This window comes from Lissotriton helveticus, chromosome 6, assembly GCF_964261635.1.
Source record: "Lissotriton helveticus chromosome 6, aLisHel1.1, whole genome shotgun sequence".
In the NCBI taxonomy this organism is placed as follows: Eukaryota; Metazoa; Chordata; class Amphibia; order Caudata; family Salamandridae; genus Lissotriton; species Lissotriton helveticus.
Window position 1 is genome coordinate 116,356,922 of NC_136067.1, and position 20,077 is coordinate 116,376,998.

Consider the following 20,077-nt stretch of genomic DNA (forward strand, 5'->3'; position numbering starts at 1 on the left):
ACCGCGTGGGCTTGCGTTTGCCAAGACTTGTTGTCCCAATCCTGGGTCCAGCGACGTCGACAGCAGACACCTTCGTGGGACAGCTCGCACCTCCATCCTGGTCGCTGACAACGCCTCCTGGTCCGAGAGACTGCAGAGCCCAGCAGCGCCCACTCACCTGGTCGAGGTGACTTCGTCCGGTGCCATCCTGGTGCCCACCTAAATCACTGGCTAGTGATTCAGAACTTGGTCCCCTCTGCTTACAGGTCTTCTTCCTGATCCAGGCTTGGATCACCACGAACTTCTTCACTGGCCGCCTGCCAGCAACTTCTTTCTTCAGGCTCCTGGTTCGTCAACGAGGGTTTCCGACGCCACTTGAACCCTATGCAGCCGCAGCCCCTCGGCTAGGTAAACCGAGTACTCCGGTGCTCCAGCGTAGTCCAACACTCTAAGTGTCCGGATCCACTTTCGTTTTTGACCTTCCTAGTCGGGTTCGCCCGAGAACAGTAACTTTGTCTTTACTAGCCTCCATAGACTTCTTCCCGCCTTACGCGTGAGAGTTCCCACTCTGCACACGATGTCCCTAGGCCTCCTGCTTGTAATCTAAAGGTTCAGTAGTCCAGCCCTAGCGATTCTAAAGCCTATGAGAATAGTACTTACCTGCTAGTAATTTCGCATTCCACTTCTTGTGTATATGGTTTTTCGTGCCCCTCGGGCATTTGTGTAAATTGTGCGACTAAGTACTTTCGTAAGAGTTTTGTTGTGTGCTTAGCTCCCTGTCTCATAAAGAGCCAGGGTAGTCTTGTTAGAAATAAATATACGTTTATTTTCATAACAACTTGTGTGGTGTCCTTTCACTTGGTGTTCAAGGGGTATATGTGATGGTAAAACAGCTGGCTTAACACGCCCTCTAGAGTCTTAGCCTTAGACTGCTTGTATCCATGCTACTAGGATAGCTGGTCTATAAGGTTGACTTACAACCAATCATCAATAAGGGTTGTCTGGACTGATACATAGTGATCACTAGAATAGTGAGCACTGCATATCAGGCCAACTTCTCACAGCGATCCCTCGACCTGAGCCTTAGTGATTGTTCGATCGGGGCATAGCTCTTCACCTGAGCTATCTTCCGTGGCCCCATAGGCCTCATTGTCATCTCCTACCTAGTCGACGACTTCTTCTGCATCGAGCACTTCGACGTCCGCGTCGTAGTCTATCTCCTCCGCTGGAGGGGAAATCTGCATATGAACTTCCTGTTCGTCTGCTTCTTCTCCGTCGAAGATGTCCACCGGTGCCGGGGCCGACTGCCGGGCCTCCAGGCGCGCCACGCGCCTAAGTCGAATCGTCTTCTTCGATCGAAACCTGGAACAAGCCATACAGTTGGCTTCATCGTGGTCCGGCGACAGGCACTTGTTGCACACCGGGTGGACGTCGATGTGGGGATATTTCGATCCGCACACGGGACATTTCTTGAACGGACTCCGTTCCATGATGTGTCGTCGAAAGTCTTGCTGCGTCGACTGGGCCTCGAGCACCGAAGAGTCACGCGACTCCTCTGGATGTCCGACTCGGGTACTGAGCCGGAATAGAGCTGGGCACCGAACGCAAAACAATACCGACGGTATAGGAAAAGGCCTTCAGGCCTTAAGAAAAGTCTATTTCGATTCCGAACTGGAGAGAACGAATATACATCCGAACTCAATGGCGGAAAAAAACAATCTGGGGATGGAGTCGATGCCCATGCGCACTGTAGTCCAGGGGAGGAGCCACCTATCTCGTGCTACTTCGAAGACTCTTCCAGGACAACAATGTGCAATCATCCGGACCCAACACTAGGCGGCAATCTATGCTATAGATATGAATTCAGCAGCCCACATGCCTCGAACACCAGTTTTTTAGTGGAATCAATTAACATGAAATCAAATCAGTGTCCCATCACAAAAGATTCAGGCGATAAAATATAAACTATCCATGGAAAATATCCCAGAGCCAAAATCCCACAGCACCTGGGGCTATTGCACCTTTTATTTCAACATAAGAATTAGGTCCAAGCGTACCTGCAAAACCATTGGGCTACATCATATTTTCTCATTAAACAATCCTCTTACCCTACCTTATGAGAGCAAGCAAGTTGGTGAGAAATTTCAGCACCTGTTCAGTGCAGGGGTTACGGTAGATAGGACTGCCATTGTGCATGTAACCAACCACAAACCCGCCAGCCTTGGCCTCTTCTAAATCAACTGGCCAACGAGCCCGTCTTAACACTCCGAGAATGGCGAATACGCAAAAACTTATCTAAGGAAAAGAAAAAAAAACATTCATGCTAATTGTGACTAAGATAATGAACATTAGAAAAAAAAGAAAGCTATTGAGGTCTACCATCCAAATACACCAAGCATTTAAAGGGGAAATATAGCCTAACATCTCACATCATAAGGAAGGCCAGCATATAGTGAGAACAAACTCTGGGTCACCGTCAGTGCCAAAATGATTTGTGGGCATTAGGCAGTCCGGGGGTCGGCTGATGGCCGTTTTCTACTTGCCCAACATCATTTTCACTGTCGGTCTTTCATTTTGGCATCAGTCTGAGGGCCTGTAACTGTGCAGCCATTGGAATAACAGCAGAAAACAATGAAGCTCACTTTCATGGAACATTTTCCCTGGGACTTCTGCCATACACCTTCTTCAGTATTTCTCGGACTGCAGCACAGACTCTAGAATCATTTAAGTAAGTTTAGACGGAAATTGGCAAACTACTAGGTGATATGTATGCTGTTTGGTCCACAGCCCACTCAGATCTCACCAAATTAACCAGGCTGCATACTTATCCAATCATCTAGCAGATGGTGGGGCACTGAGCTGCGCTACTGGTCTCTTTTCTGACTAGCCAGCTCCCACAATATGTGCCCTCCTGTGGCCTGCCTCCCCTCTGAGATCCACTCTGTCTGTGCCTCCAGCAGGCTGCCAAACAAGAGTGGAAGTGATGAATGGCTTGATGCTCTGGGCCAGCCCTGCCTCTTCTCTCCCAGTAACTCTCCTATTGGTGATTGGTCTGCCAATCAAAAATAGCAGTAATATTGATCAGATATTGGGAGCAGAGCAGGAAAACCATTTCCGAACAAGAAAGGGAAAAATGTAGGGAAGACGATAAATAAATATGGAGAGAGTAAAAAATGGTAGGAAATGAAAGGAAATAAACAATACAATAACGCGCACAGTAGAAAGAAAAGGAAAGAAATCAAATGGAAAAACTGAGAAAAAAATTAAATGCAAAGAAAGAAAATGAAGGAGGAATATTAGTGTATAGGTAAAGCAATAACAGTAGTAGGAGAAAATAAGATGAAAATAAAAAGGGTAAGCAAAGCCGGGATAATAAATCGGATGAGCGGGCAACACAACAAGAGTGTGAAAAACAGTAAGACAGAGGGAAACTCCCCATATCAAAGCAGACAAGTAGGTGAAAGGGTTTACTGATCTGTAATAGGTCAAGTAGAAAGGATGTTGGGGAGAGGTAAGAGACAGGGGTATCTGGCTTTCAGTGATTGTTAACCTGTGGTCCCAGGATCCATGGGGCAAGGGGATTTGGGGCGCCTACACGAGGGGTCTGCGACAGATTAATAAGGTGTATATGAATAAAAAAGCAAAATGTGAAACCGAAAATTTGAACTTGAAGTCTAAAATTTAAGATGGCATCCCCAGACTGATTTGTGGGAGCACTGCAAGTGCATCCAACAGAGTACAGTATGGAAGATGAGTGACTTCAATTTTAGAAAAGCTGAAATCTTCCCATTAAAAGTTTAAAATACTTGTTTGTTAATTAAATATTTAATTGTTTGTGTTTTTGTTTCATTAATGTTTTTTTCTGTATTTTTGTGTATTGTTTTGTGGTTCAAATCATCAAAATTGCCTAAACTGTGGTGGGAGAAGAGCTGACTATATCGCCAAAATGGTGCCTCTTGAATGTGTGGGCGGACACAGATCTGGGGAGGGCGGACCACACCTGGGTAACCATAGGCTTCATGCTGGCAAAGAGAAATTTAGCGCGCTGTTGTGGGGGCCTCCATCCCGCCCTTGCTTCGTGATTGGAAGAGAGACATGGAGTGGTTCAAATTTGGAACAAATGGAATGTATATAGGGGGAATCCATGTACGCCTCCCGTGGGTGACACAAATATTTCCATGACTCAAGCAGAAACTATTTGACGGTGACCATTGCATACCAGGGGGTAAAGAGGTCAAGACTGATTTGCATATGGCCGGGTCCAAATTGGTACGGCACAGTGAGCAAAAAAACGATGGATTTAGGTCAGATTTCTGTACTGGCGTGAATGTATAACATTGTTCTGCATTCTGTCCATCAATTTTTTTTTGTTGCTTTTGTCACCCCGAATGAGACGGTTATGCCCAGACGTGGGTCCTGTGCTCTCCATGCCACTGGAGTCAAGCTATCCTTGCTGATGAGGGGTGAAACCCTGAAACCGGTCCTAGGATGCTTGTTTCCAGTCCAGGGAAGGCTTGGCCTGGCAGTTCAGGTTGGACTGTTCACATTGGGCGCAGGGTCAAGACTGATTTGCATATGGCTGGGTCCAAATTGGTATGGCATGGTGAGCAAAAACACGATGGATTTAAGCCCTGATCTCTGTACTGGGGTGAATGTATGACATTGTTCTGCATTCTGTATATCAATTGCTTTTTTGGCAAAGAGAAATATAGCGCTATGTTGGGGGGCCTTCGCCCCGCCCTTGCTCCGTGATTGGAAGAGAGACATGGACTGGGGCATGCTGGCGGAGAAAACGGTCTATGTCCAAAGAGGATGTCCGAACAAGTGGGGAAAAATTTGGAACAAATGGAATGTATAAATTGGGGGAATCCCTGTACGCCACCTGTGGGTGACACACATTTTTCCATGACTCAAGCAGAAACCATTTGAGGGGGACAATTGCATACCAGGGGTAAAGAGGACAACGGACCTATGAGACCCATTGATAATACTCTGGAGGGGGACGGGTGCTACTGCTCAATTGTGTTTGCAATATTGATGATGTAAAGACATGATTGTGCTTGGTTACAATAAAAATAATAAAACAATGTAATTGCCTAAACTGGGGTTACCAGATTCCAATAATGATTCATTGGGGCCCCCAGGATCACAATAATAATCAAGTGGGGGTAAGCAGAAAACAAAAGTTTAAAATCAACCACCTCAGAGGATTTAGAGGACTTTTGTAGTTCAACCCGTTTGTAGTAAGACCTCCGACCCTCGGTCTAGGTCCACTTTGTCCCCGCAGCTCTGCTATGCCATCTCTTGCCTCCAGACACAGACCTACTCCTTGGGAGATTCGAGGCTGCTGACCGCTCCTGCTACCGGCTCCAACTGGGACCAGACTGCCTGCCACCACCGTAACCTTTCTCAGCCGTTTTTTCCTACATTTTTCCCTGTTGTGCCACTGCTATTGAGCCCATCTGTATCTTGCTCTAATTCCACCACTGTTTTTATTTTCTTGTGCCTGCCTGTTCCTTTCGTCGTTGTTGCCCCTGCAGCCCCTCCCCCCTCAGAATCCCCCCTGGGAATTCCCCCCCCGGAATTCCTCTCCGGAATTCCCTGCTCCCGCCTCCCAGCCTCTCCTCCCTCCCACCTTCCCTACTTAAAGGAGGCCGCGGCACCGGCGCACCTTAGACTCACTAAATGCAAGCCCGTCTGCGCCCGTCCGCAACCTGGCTGCGGCCAGCGCCAGGAACCCTGGACCTCCCACTACCCATCGCTACAATACCACCACCCTCCTCGCACTCAACCCTGGAAGACTTAGAGAATGCCAACAGGCCTCGCCAAACATGACCCACGGCCAGTTTTCCTGCCTCCACTGCCGCCAGACCCTCACCGTCACCCCGGCCTCCAACACCGCAGACGCCAGCACCGGCGACACCCTAAAATACATCCTCCACAACGTACGCTCCGTACACAAACACGCCATGGAAATCTAGAACCTACTCGACTCTCTCTCGCCAGACATCGCCTTCTTCACAGAGACCCGGACCAAGGCATTCTCCGCCCTCGACATCAGCACTGCCATCCCAGACGGATACAAGATACAGAGGAAAGACCGCCCCCTACTATTCAGGAGGGAGCCTCACCATCGCCCACAAGCGCACCCTCCGCCTCACCACCTCCAGCGAAACCTCCCCCTCCACCGAACTCCTGCACTTCCAGATCCAGACCACCCCCAAAGCCATACTCCGAGGAACCGTCTTTAATAGACCCCCGGCCTCCTAAAACCCTTTGCCACCACCATCACTGACTTCATCGCACCCCACGCCATCGCCTCAACAAACTATATACACATTTGAGACCTCAACTTCCACCTCAACAACACCAGCGACCCCCAACTACACTATCCTTCGTAACAACCTCGCCAGCATCGGACTTAAACAACTCGTCAACACACGACCCACAGAGCAGTAAACACCCTCATTGTCATCTTCGCGGCAGGAAACAGTGTTCAATTCAGCCACACGCACAAGTTACTACTTGTGTAACGATATATCTGTAAGAGACATTAGTTAGTAATAGATTCCTTACCTTAGAATATCCCCAGGCGTCAGACTGGATCCGGAAACTTTTGCGTAGCAGTACCCTTGCGCGTCGGTAGGCGTCGTCGGCGTCGTGATGACGTCGTCGGAGTACTTAGACGCCGCCTCCGCGTGCTGACGTCAGTTCTTAGACACAGCTTTTCCGCGCCAGAAACGCAGAGCCATGTTAAAAACCAACACTGGTGCCATTGAAACTAGGGCCCTGAAAGGGGATAACCCTAACCCTAGATATTGGTTCGCAGAACGGGGAGGATGGGTGGGTCGGTAAGGAATGTAATACTAACTAATGTCTCTTACAGATATATCGTTACACAAGTAGTAACTTGTGCATCTGAAAGAGACACGTTAGTATTAGATTCCTTACCTTAGAATAGATACCCCAGCAATACCAACCCCGGTGGTGGGTCTGCGAACCAATAATCACACCAGAAAGTCCTGGAGGACGGAACGGCCAAAAAAGCCATCCCTCCGGACTTGGCTGTCCAGGCAGTAGTGTCTTGCAAACGTGTGCAGCGATGCCCACGTAGCTACCTGACAGATGTCTTGTAAGGGCACACCCCGCCCAGGGCAGTGGTAGTCACCGTGGCTCGGGTAGAATGAGCCCGCAATCAAGGAGTAGCATGCCTGGATACACAAGATGATCCACCGGGAGATGGTCCTCTTGTGCACCGTTTTCCCCTTCTTAGCGCCCACGTAACCAACAAAGAGTTGGTCATCCACCCGGAACTGGCGTGTGCGATCCAAATATAATGAGAGTGCACGTTTTGGGTCCAGACGGTGGAGCCGCTCTTCCTCTTTAGAGGGATGCGGTGGCGTAAAGAAAGTAGGCAAGGTGATAGACTGCCCGATGTGGAAGGCCGTGACAACCTTGGGCAGGAAAGAAGGCTTAGTACGCAGCACCACTTTGTCCGGATGGACAGAAAGGAGAGTACAAGAAAGGGCCTGGAGCTCACTCACTCTCCTGGCAGAGGTGATGGCAACCAGGAAAGCAGTCTTCAAAGTCAGAAGGCGAAGAGGACAGTTGTGAAGTGGCTCAAAGGGAGCGCCCATCAGAAACGTAAGAACCAGGTTCAAGTCCCACTGAGGCATCACAAACGGAACAGGAGGAAACGTGTGTGTGATGCCCTTAAGAAATCTATTACAATAGGGGACTTGAACAAAGAAGGTTGATCAGGCAGCCTTAGAAAGGCTGAAAGGGCAGAAAGGTAGCCCTTGATAGTGCCCAGAGCAGAGCCCTGCTGGGCAAGAGAAAGAAGGAAGAGAAGAACCTCAGAAAGAGGGGCAGCAAGAGGATCCACAGCCTTTGCTGTGCACCATGCCACAAATCTGTTCCACCTGCAGGCGTATACAGACTTTGTGGAGGGACGCCTGGCTGCCAGAATGACGTTACAGACTTCAGGAGGCAAGTCAAATGGCCTCAACTGTCGCCGCTCAATCTCCAAGCATGGAGGTGGAGACTGGACAGGTTCGGGTGGAGGACCGTCCCCTGCTGCTGCGACAGAAGGTCCTCCTGAAGAGGCAGACGAACCGGGGGATCGACTGACATACTGAGTAGCTCTGGATACCAGTACCTTCTCGCCCAGTCCGGAGCCACAAGGATGACTTGGGCCCGGTCGCGCTTGATCTTCTTCAGCACTCTGGGCAGAAGTGGTATAGGCGGAAAGGCGTACAACAGACCGCAACTCCACTCGCGACGAAAAGCGTCTCCTAGCGAGTGCCGCCTTGGAAATTCCAACGCGCAGAACTGATGACATCGCGCGTTCTCTTCGGTGGCGAATAGATCTAACCAAGGCTCTCCCCATTGCTGAAAGAGGCCTTGCGCCACGTCCGAGTTCAGACGCCATTCGTGATCCATCATGCACAGACGGCTGAGCTCGTCCGCCCTGGCGTTCAGAGAACCTGCCAGGTGTTGAGCCACCAGGATCACGCCCTGGCGTTCCAGCCATTGCCAAAGGCGAAGAGCCTCCTGGCAAAGGGTCCACGACCCCACCCCGCCCTGTTTGTTGCAGTACCACATGGCGGTGGTGTTGTCCGTGAACACCTGCACTACACACCCCCGGACAGAGGGGAGGAATGCCTTCAGTGCTAGACGAATCGCCCGTAGATCCAACAGGTTGATGTGGAGCCGGGCCTCCGCCGGAGACCAGAGGCCTCTGATCTCCGCCTCTCCCATGTGGCCTCCCCAGCCCTGGAGGGACGCATCCGTCACAACTACGTGCTCCGGTTGGGGGAGGGAGAGGGATCTGCCGCTGACCCAATCGCGGTCCGTGAGCCACCACTGCAGCTGTCTCGCAGTGCCCTCCGAGATCAGGACGTGGTCGGACAGGTTGCCCTGATGCTGGGCCCACTGAAACTTCAGGTCCCACTGCAGAGCCCGCATCCGTCACCTGGCGTGATGCACCAGAAGGATGCAGGAGGCCATCAGCCCCAGAAGCCGCAGCGTCAACCTGACTGGGACCCGGGATAACGGCTGAAAGATGGGAATCAGAGCCTGAATATCCCGGACCCGCTGTTCGGGTGGATAAACCCGGAACCGCGCCGAGTCTAGTACCGCTCCGATGAAGAGGAGCTTCTGAGAGGGGCACAGGTGTGACTTTGGCACATTGATGGAGAACCCCAGCTGGTGCAGGAGATCTGCCGTAGTCTGGAGGGGGCGAGCCCGCCTTCAACAACCAGTCCTCGAGGTAGGGGAAGACTGAAACCCCTAATCTGCGCAGATGAGCTGCGACCACCGCCATCACCTTTGTGAACACCCGTGGGACGCTGGTAAGGCCGAAGGGGAGCACAGTAAACTGAAAGTGCTCGTGGCCAACCGCGAACCGCAGGTAGCGCCGGTGGGCCGGCAGGACGGGGATGTGGAAATAAGCGTCCTGCAAGTCCAACGCTACCATCCAGTCTCCTGGGTCCAGGGCAGCTAAGACCTGAGCCAGTGTCAGCATTTTGAACTTCTCCTTCCAGAGGAAGCCGTTTACGTTCCGTAGATCCAAGATAGGGCGTAGGCCCCCCTTTGCCCTTCTTGGGTACCAGAAAGTAGTGGGAGTAGCAACCACACCCTACTTCTGGCCAAGGAACGCGCTCGATGGCCCCCTTGGCCAAGAGGGCCGTAACTTCCTCCTGCAGAAGTCGCAAATGATCCCCCGATACACGGTGGTTCTGCGGTGGCATGGCTGGAGGAGTCGCCTCGAAGGGGAGGGAGTAGCCCCTTCGGACGATTTGCAGTACCCACCTGTCCGAAGTGACAGTGCACCAGTGGAGGTGGTGATGGCAAACCCAGCCCCCCGCTGGCGTCACATGGGCCTGAAAGCACGGACTGGGAGGGTTTTGAGGCGGATGCTGCGGGGGAAGGTGTGGACTGACCTCGCCGTTGACCCCTACCGCCCGGACGGCGGTTCCCACGGCCGCCACCGCGTTGGGTGTTGCCCTGCGGAGCGTGGCTGGCGGCACGTGTGGGCGCACCCCTTCCGTGGCCACAAAAGGAGTGAAAAGCAGCCGATTGCAGGTGCGGGGCCGAGAGGCCCAAGGACTTGGCCGTAGCCCTGGAGTCCTTAAAGCGCTCAAGCGCATGGTCTGCTTTGTCGCCAAAGAGGTGACGGCCATCGAACGGCATGTCCATGAGTGTGTTCTGGACATCTGCCGAAAAGTTGGCGGACCTCAGCCAGGCGTGGCGTCTGACCGCCACCGCCGTTGCCATCGCTCTACCTAACAAGTCGGTGGTATCCAGCCCACACCGGATGGAATATTTGGCTGCATCCCGGCCCTCCACAAGGGCTTGGCCGAGTTTGGCCCGTACCTCCAACGGACACTCTGGCAGCACTTCCGCGACCGTATCCCACAGAGAGTGGGTGTAACGGCCCAAGAGGCACGCGGTGTTGGAAGACCGCAGTCCCAGACTAAGGGATGAGAAGATCTTTTTACCATACTTCTCATACCTCTTGGATTCCCTGTCCGGCGGAGCCGACGGGAACACGGTCTGGGAATTAGAGGCCAGGATGACCAGGCTCTCGGGGGTGGGGTGGGTGGACAGGAAACATGGGTCGCCCGGGGCTGGGCGGTGGTGTCTGGCCACGTTCCTATCTACGGGCGAACCCGTAGCGGGCTTAGACCAAGTGCCCAGAAGAACATCGGTCAAGGCCTCATTAAAGGGCAGCAGAGGCTCGGCCGAGCTTGACTGCGGTTTAAGGACCTCAGTGAGGAGATTCGTCCTCACGGCCGTGATGGGGAGCTCAAGGCCCAAGGCCTTGGCAGCCCTCATCAACACCACACTATATGTTGCCCCCTCCTCCGAAGCCACGGTAGGAGGGGAGACAAAACCAGTGTCTGGAGAGGTGTCCAGGCCACTGGCCTCCCCAAGGTCTCCTGCCCAGTCCTCATGAGACTGACACTCTTGGGTCAGAGGGTCCTCAGACCCCTCCCAATCCTCTTCCTCACCCATCTCCTGAGTCTCAGGGTTTTCAATCAATGGGGCCTGTTCATAGAAGTGAAACTCTCCAAGCGACGTCTGGAGCGGCGCCCATCGGGGCAGTCCCGACGTCTGAACAGGAACGAAGGGGGAACCGGGAACGGCGTCGCCCAAGGACGGCACCGGAGGCGATACCCGATGGTCCGACGCCGGGGAGGTCGTAAGGTCCACCGGAGACGACCCAGATCCCGAAGGTCCAGCGCCGTCCCGCAGAGCCGGGCCCGAAAGCGCCGGCGGTGCCGGGGCCGCTGAACCCTGCGGCGCTGGGCCCGAAGGCACCGGCGGCATCGGTAGAGTGGGGCCTAGCGGCGCCGGGCCCGAAGGCGCCGGCGGCGTCGAAGCCCCCGACCCGCTAGAGGCCCCAGACGGGTCCGCTGGGCCCGAAGGCGCCGTGGAGCCTGTCGGAGAAGAGAGTTTCCTCATGGCCATGAGGAAGAGCTCGACCTCCTCCGGCGCCACGTTTAGCCCAGGGACCGTAGGGTATGGGGCTGGACGCGGCGCCGCGACTCCGACGGAGCCGCGTGGGTGGTGTCACCCGAACCCCCGGCCGCATCCCGCGAGCGTCGGGGGGAGTCCGACGAGCGATGACGCCGCTTGGCCTTCTTGTGCTTCTTACCTGACGACGACTTCGACCCGGAGGAGTGCGGCCTACTCTCGGAACTGTGGTGGCTCCGAGCCCGCGACCTGTCCCTCGACCTCCCATGGGACCGGTGTGAGAAGTTGGCCTGATGTGCAGTGTTCACTATTCTAGTGATCACTATATATCAGTCCAAACAACCCTTATTGATGATTGGTTGTAAGTCAACCTTATAGACCAGCTATCCTAGTAGCATGGATACGAGCAGTCTAAGGCTAAGACTCTAGAGGGCGTGTTAAGCCAGCTGTTTTACCATCACATTACCCCTTGAACACCCAGTGAAAGGACACCACACAAGTGTTATGAAAATAAACAATATATTTATTAGAATCACAACAACCCTGTACTCTTTATGAGGACAGGGTGCTAAGCACACAACAAAACTCTTACGAAAATACTTAAGTTAGCACGGTATACACAAATGCCCGAGGGGCACGAAAAACCATATACTATAAAAGTGGAATGCGAAATTACTAGCAGGTAAGTACAGTACTAATAGGCTTTGGAATCGCTAGGACTTGACTATAGAATCGTTAGATTACTTCTAGGAGACCTAGGGGACTCGGGTGCAGAGTGTGCACTCTCACGCGGGATGCGGGACAAAGTCTATGGAAGCTAGCAAAGTTAAAGTTAGTGTTTACGGGCGAACCCGACCTGGTAGGAAGAAAACGACAGTGGATCCTGACCCTTGGATAGTGAGGCTATGCTGGGGCACCGAAATGCCGAAGTTACCTAGCCCAGGGTCTGCAGCTGCATAGGTCTCAAAAGACGTCGGGAATCCTCGTTGCCGGACCAGGAGCCTGGAAGAAAAGATGCTGGCAGGCGACCAGTGAAGATAGTTCGAGTTGATCCAAGCCTGGATCTGGAAGATGGATGACACCTGAAAGCAGAGGGGACCAAGTTCGTGACTACTAGCCAGTAGTCAGTGGGCACCAGGAGGGCACCGGATGGCAGTCACCTCGACTAGGTGAGTGGGCGACGCTGGCTCTGCAGATCTCACGGACCAGGAGGCGTTGTCGGCGACCAGGATGGAGAGGCGAGCTGTCCCACGATGGATGAAGCTGTCGGCGTCGAAGTTACCCAGGATTGGGCAACAAGCCTTGGCTAATTCAAGCCCACGCGGTGGACTCAAAATGGCGTCTTGAGTGGACCAGGAGGGTCCGGGGTGCTCCTCTTCGGGAAGGGAGCAAGGGCCAGTCTGGAGCAACCAGACCAGCAGCAGTGATGATGTCGTCGGGCGTCGTTCAGAAGGCCACAAGCCAGCGGGCTAGTAGCCAAACAACGCGGTGAGCAGCAAAAAGCAGAAGGGCCCCACGCAGATCGTGGAGATGCTGGGAGGCTGCACTTCGGTGCTGGAGCTGCTCAGGGTCGGGGCTTCTCGGACCCCAAAGCACTCACCAGGAAATTACTCGGCGGGCTTGCTGTGCAGAAGTCGTGCAGTCTTGCAGATGGCCGGTCCCTCGAGGTCTCGTCGCACCCACGGTTCTCAGCTGGGCTGTAGAGGTGGGTAGAGGTCAGAGGTGCCAGGGAAGCCGGTTCTCGTCGAGCTGGGCAGTCGGATTCCGGAGGAAGGACTTGCAGCAGACCGCAGTGTTCTTAAGATGGTGCCTGCGGATGCAGGGTGACTACTCCTTAGTCACAAGGGAGAAATCTTAGGAAGAAGTCTTGAGTTCCTTTCGTAGAAAGTAGTTTCAGGATTCAAAGATGATCTGATTTGGAAGGGGGCCAGTTCCTACCTTTATCCTGCAAAAAGGGGCTGGCACGTGACTAAGTCCTGCCCTATGGGTGGGACTAGGAGGGGGGTGGTTACACCCCTCTCCTTTGGCGGGCTTTCCCCAGGCCAGGGGCTGGAGTGCCCCTGGAACTGGTTTCAGCCGGCCTATGCACAGTGAGCACCGGGGTGCCACTTGCAGTCACCTTCCTCTAAAGCCCTGCCTACCTAGAATACACAAAACCCTGTCTGGGACGGTGCTGGCACCGCCCCTGGCAGGAAACCCTTTGTCCTTGCCTCCTGTGCTGGGAGGACTCCCAGCAGCAGGAGGGCAGACTTGTGTCTCGGTGGCAGCATCCATCTTGTGGAGCTAAGGCTCTGTCTGACTTTAACCGGGGTTAGGGGTTACATACATGTCGTGTCCCTCTAGAAGGGTGGAATGCTAACCCCGTCGCCAGAATTGGCGAGGGGTTAGTATTCCAATTCGTATGACACCTTACTCGACATGTTTTGATAAAGCGATACCAGAGTTGGCATATAACCGCGAGGATTATAATGCACTTAAGAGTATATGGTATGCGATATCATGGAAACGGCTAAGGGATGGATCCCGAAAGCCGCAGACAGGCTCAGCTCATGCCAGAGCACCATCTCACACGATTCCAAGCACTCTGCCTTCAGGATTGTTAAGGCCTGCCATAGGAGTGACTGATAGGAGATCTGTGTGTCCATTTTTAGGGTTAGATATAGGTATACTATATCTATAGCAAAGGGTGATTACACCACCTTGCCCCAGCTGTCGTGCAGCCAGTTGTGTCAGATTTGGATGGCCAGCCAGGGGTGGCATAATACATGCTGCAGCTCCTGGTAGGCCCTGGGTACACCTATGCCCTGGGTACCTAAGGTACACTGTACAGGGACTGATAAGGTGACTCAGTATCCAATTTAGATATGTACCTAAGGTACATGGAATCCATTTTACAGAGAGAGCAGTAGGCCTGGGTCCTGATTAGCAGGGCCCCAGGTCAACTAAGTCAGAAAACCAGCAAAACACCAGGCAAAAAGTTGGGGGCAACCATAGTCAGGGATCTACCTTCCTACATAACCCCCCCCCCCAAACGAAAGGAGATAAGGATAGCCTTGCCAGGTAAGCCTATATTGCCTGAGTGGCCATATAAGGAAGTACCAGCACTGGCATGGTTACCCCCTATCTCATGGTCCACTAAGCAATCCCTCACCCTAAGGGTGTCTGAGGGTCTCCACCATAGGGAATCTCTACCTGTGGTGTGTTTTGGCAAAGTAAAAGGCTGGTGCTGAAATGGAGTACTGAAGTGAGGCCCCACTAATTTTGGGCTCAGCTTCCTCCAATCACTATCCACCATAGAGGCCTTTCTTTCCAAGACTGAGTTGTTTTGGGCTCTCAGGGTCAACCTCTGGCTACCTACAGCTGGAGGTTGGGTCCCTCTGTTTGGCTTACTGGAGGGACAGGTCAGGTCTGGGGCCCTCAGGTCCCAAGTTTGGCTGTGCCCAACAGTGTCCATCTGTGGGAGGTCCCTAACTAAATTTAAGGGGGATCCCTCAGGTGTCTGTTTTATTTTCACTTGGCTAGGATTACTAGCTTCAGTGCCCTTAATCTGTTGATTGGGGAATTCTTTTGGACAGGGGGCCCTTTGGGGTCCAACACTGGCCTCCCTGACCTCTACAGCCCTGGGCTGACTGAGGCAGGGTAGAGAGGGGCAGGTTACCTGCTCCAGACTGGGTCCCACCTTGGAAGGGTCCACTGACATCAGGGGTTCTGCCAGGCTAGGCCTGACTACCTCTGTGGCAGTTTCTTCACAAGGGGTCAGATCAGTTCCCTGAGGAGGCGGATCCTTTCCCAAAGTCTGGTGGGAGGGAGATTTCTCTTCCTCCTCAATGCTCTCTGTCTGAGTGGAGTGATCCATAGTTTCAGGCTTCACAACACTATCATCTGTCTGAGTTTGAGCTGTGGCCATCACAACTCTCCCAACCTTTTCAGGAGGGGGCTCAGTTTGGGTGTGGGCTGTGACCATCACAGCCTTGACAACCTGTCCCGGGAAGGAAGTTGTCTGTGATTGGGCTGTGACTGGCACAGCCCTCCTGACCTGTTCAGGGAGGATATCTTGGACTGGGGCTGTGGCTATCACTGCCCCACTAACCTTACCATGGATGTTTACCATTTTAGAATGGGTTTCTTGCTCTACTTCAGCCCAGGCTGAGAGCTCCAAATCATTCCCCAGTAGGCAATCTACAGGCAAGTTTGGTGACACTGCCACTCTCTTGTGGCCAGTGACACCTCCCCAGCTGAGATTGACCACTGCTATGGGATGATCTCTCTGTACTCCATCAATATTGGTCACCTGGTATGTGGCACCAGGTAAAAGTTGCCTTGAGGGGACTAGACTCTCAGTCACCATAGTGATGCTAGCCCCTGTATCTCTATAGGCCTCAACTTTTATACCATTGATGAGGGGTTCCTGTCTGTACTTGCCCAAAGTGTTGGGACACGTTGTGAAGTTGGCAAACCCCATGCCAGTCTCACAGACAAGAGTATCTAAGTCAGGGGACCTGGTTAGGCCAGAGTCCCCAGGAACTCCCAAAGTGAATGCACCCAAATTCTTGGGGGCACTCCCACCACCTGGGGGATTACTACTAGTAGTAACAGGAGGTTTGGGAATGTTACTTGGGGGTATGTTTTCCTTATTGTTATTCTTTGGGCAACTGCTGTCAGTTTTTAAATGACCCACCTGTTTACAGGGATAACAATAAGGTTTCTTCTGGTTATTGGAAGTGTCTTGGGACCCACCCCCATTCTTGGAGTTTTGGGGCCCTAGGGAAGTTTTCTCTGAAGATTTATCCCCACCCTTCTCTTGAGGCTTGGTTGATTCCTTTTTCTGGTCACCACCTTGGTTCTTGGGCCTAATCCTGGTTCTGACCCATTTGTCTGCCCTCTTACCCAATTCTTGTGGAGAGGTCAGATCAGAGTCTACCAGGTGCTGGTGTAATAACTGGTTCTGACAATTATTTAAGACTTGCTCTCTCATAATTAGATTATACAATCCCTTGAAATCAGTAACCTTACTACCCAGTAGCCAGCCTTCCAAAGCCTTAGTGGCACTATCCACAAAGTCAGACCAGTCCTGAGACTGAGTTTTCTGGGTGTCTCTGAACAGCAACCTGTACTGCTCAGTGGTTAAACCAAACCCATCAATCAGTGCATTTTTCAGGACCTGGTAATCATTAGCATCCTCCACTCTTGTAGTGAGGAGCTTATCTCTACCTTTACCATCAAAGGAGAGCCACAGTATAGCTGCCCACTGACTCTGGGGAATGCACTGCACAGTGCAGGCCCTCTCCAGAGCAGCTATCCATTTCTGGATGTCATCCCCTTGCTTAAAGGGGGGCACTATCTTTGTCAGGTGTTTAGTATCTAAACCCTTCTCTTTTTCTCTTGGGAGATTGCTGCCACCAGTGGGAGCTAACCCACTCATCTGCTGCTCTCTAGCAAAGGCAAGCTTCTCTTTGGCCAGGGCAAGTTCTTCCCTTTCAATCCTCAGTTTAGCTTGTCTCATTCCTACAACCGGGACCTCTCGCGGCGCGGGACCGACTGCCGGAGTTCGAGTCGCCTGCGGGACCGCTCCCGCCTGGCTTTCGAAGAGAGGGCCCGGCAGTCGGAGCAGGCCTTGTCGTGGTCGACGCCTAGACAAGTTAGACACAGGTGGTGAGGGTCCGTGACCAACATCGTGCGGTCGCAATCCTCGCAGTGTTTAAAGCCAGGCATCCCTACGGCACCGATCGGAGTCGAGAAGACTTCGAAAATGATCAAAAAGATCCAAAAAGTTAGTCAAAAATTGACTAGGGTTACTGCTTTTTCCAGATCTGCGCTTGCTGGCAAGGAAAAAAGAACTGACGTCAGCACGCGGAGGCGGCGTCTAAGTACTCCGACGACATCACGGCGCCCACGACGCCGGACGCGGAGCCGCAGACGACGCCTACCGACGCGCAAGGGTACTGCTACGCAAAATTTTCCGGATCCAGTCTGACGCCTGGGGATATTCTAAGGTAAGGAATCTAATACTAACGTGTCTCTTTCAGATAACGCAGCTGCCATGGACCGACCACCACTGCGTACACTTCGCCATCAACAAACCCAACTCACCCAAAACCAGCCGCACGCCCCCACGAAGAAACTGGAGCAAGGTTACCGATGAGCGACTTAACTCTACCCTCACCCGAGGCAACCACACCTGGGCACCTGACGCAAACGACGCAGCCAGAGAACTCCACACCTGGATCTCAGACTGCGCAGACGAGCTCGCTCCGCTGCTCAACCCAGACAGACAATACCCCCAGTAAAGCCGCCTGGCTCACCACCACTCTCCAATAAGCCAGACACACCTGGAGAAACACCAAGACAACCGAAAACCACACCACCTACAAGAACGCCATGACATGACGGACTACCACAAATAGATCTGAGCCAACAAGAGGAACTTCATCCACAACAAAATCCTGGCCAACTCCACAAACTCCAAGGAACTTTTCAGTGTCATTCAAAAATTCACCAATACACGCAGTGAAGCCACAGACATCACCCCATCCCAAGACCTCTGCGACAAGTTTGGAACCTATTTCCACCTCAAGATCAAAAATCTCTACGACAACTTCATCGACCATCCACCAGGTGCCACAGACGTCCCCCAGAATCACCAGCCAGCTCACCATCTCCAACTGGACACCGATCACGGCCGAAGACATCGCCTCGACAATGAAAAGCATCCTCTCGGGGGCCCCACCAAACCCTGCCCCCCCTCACATCTACCACAGAGCCGCGGCCGCCATCGCACCTGAACTACACCTTCAACACCACCTTCAAAACAGGCACCTTCCCAGACGACTGGAAGTGCGCAGAAGTCAGACCTCTGCTCAAGACTGGATCCGATCATTCCTCACCAGAAGAAGCCTCCTCTATTCAGAAATAGTCCTCCTTTGTGGTACTCATTCCAGCAGAGAAGCTGTCACGGTATATGAATATGTGAAGAGATTCCCCGTCTCTAGCAGTAAAGGCTGTAAAAAGTGGGGTGTAATACGTGCATAAAAAGGATGAGGAAACGTGATTGTTTTCGGCAAGCTGCCTGCTCCCTCCGCTCAGACTGGCAGCTGCTTTGCAATTAATAGCGCTGGTAATTTGCCTTTAGGGGCAAAACGTGGAGAGAGAAAAATCAGAAAATTGGGTGAAGGAGGGGGACTTTTGGGCACCTGCTCGGCTAATTGACTCTGAAAGGAGAAATTAAAACAACGACAGATATGCAGTTTGCAGGACTGTGGTTTTTGATTCAAATGGATGCATTATTAGGAATGTGGGTACGAGGACAGCCTCGGCACCGAGCTCCCCGCCCCAGCGCCCACCATGCTCCAGGTGGCACCAACAGAGTAATTTATGCCAGTTCTGCTTTTCTTTGGCGGGGTGGGGGCAGTGCCATGTCCGAAGGGGCTGGGCATTGTTGGGTCGAGAACAAGATAGGGAGAGAGGGCTCGTTAGTTCCAGCCTGAAATAAAAACAAACGCACAAGTTAATAACATCCCAGCATAATGAGGCGCTGCCGTCCTTTCTAAATAGGACGGTGCTCTGAAAAGTGATTCATTTCATTCCCACAGTGGGACTCGCTACACGAGTGGGTTTGTTTTTGTTTCAAAAGGTGGAACTTCTAGCCCAGTGTGATGCGCGATTTTGATTTTGCGGTAGCACCGCGTGCAGTCCAGTGAGCTGCCTGTAAGATCTCACGCCGGGTGACCCCGGTGCCCCCTGTTTGAGTGTGATGAAAGATGCAGGTTTGAAACACCCAAAATGGGGAAATTACTGCGATTTTTTTAAAGTACCTATAGACTTCACGACAGAAGAATGCAGACTGTTTCACATTGTGTGGGCAGTTCAGGTCAATTTCCTGCGCGCATTTTGGCAGTGAATGTAGGCAGGAGGGGGAGGGGAGTAGATCGGGGTCCACGGAAACCAGCGGAAAACTGCGAGCAGACTCGGATTAAGATGGGGCAGTCCGGGGGAAGCTATCGTTTCTCACTAGGTCTCTCAGAGAGCGGACCTGTAACAGCCACGCCCTAACACTGTGAGCACCACGTCCAGAACCCCGAGTGAGTTTTTCTCCAGAACCGTCAGCATCGCTTACGACCGAGGTTTCTTGAAGACGCCCCAGGGCATCTTTCTGCTTGCCTAAATAGTGAGTACCAACACACACTGCCCCTGCACGTGCAAAAACATACCCTAAACAATGAGCACACCGTCATAAAACAAAGATGGCATAAAATAACAAAAGCCTCGGAAAGTTAAAAACATGTACTGAAGACTGAGCAACTAACGCACTGATGAGCGCAACTCTGGGAAGTTTGCTTTTGGGTGGGGGAAGGGAAGGGAGGAGTGGGTACAATTGCCAATGAGGAGCCAGCTTGTAGCACACTGCTTCACGGCTGTTGTGAAGACTTTTCTTATCTGCTTGTTAAATAAACAAGCAGATAAGAAAAGTCTTTACGACAGCCGTGAAGCAGGTGAGCCAGTCCGGATGGGCCGGACAAAAAGCGAAAAGGAGGCACCCCAGAAAGCTCATTTCCAATGGCAGGCCACCGTTTAGCATAAACGGTGACACCAGCCAATAGAAATAAGGGAAGGGGCTTCA

The 20,077-nt window shown here is 52.5% G+C and overlaps 1 protein-coding gene across 4 annotated transcripts in view; it reads right to left on the reverse strand.

Moving 5' to 3' along the window:
• The window catches only part of LOC144762309 (exportin-5-like), a 949,573-nt gene that overhangs the window by 675,155 nt on the left and 254,341 nt on the right, over positions 1-20,077 (reverse strand). For all 4 annotated transcript variants that reach the window (XM_078647462.1, XM_078647460.1, XM_078647463.1 and 1 more), the window contains exon 20: positions 2,093-2,274. In XM_078647462.1, coding sequence (XP_078503588.1) covers positions 2,093-2,274 — 182 coding nt within the window. The remainder of the gene's footprint in view (positions 1-2,092; positions 2,275-20,077) is intronic.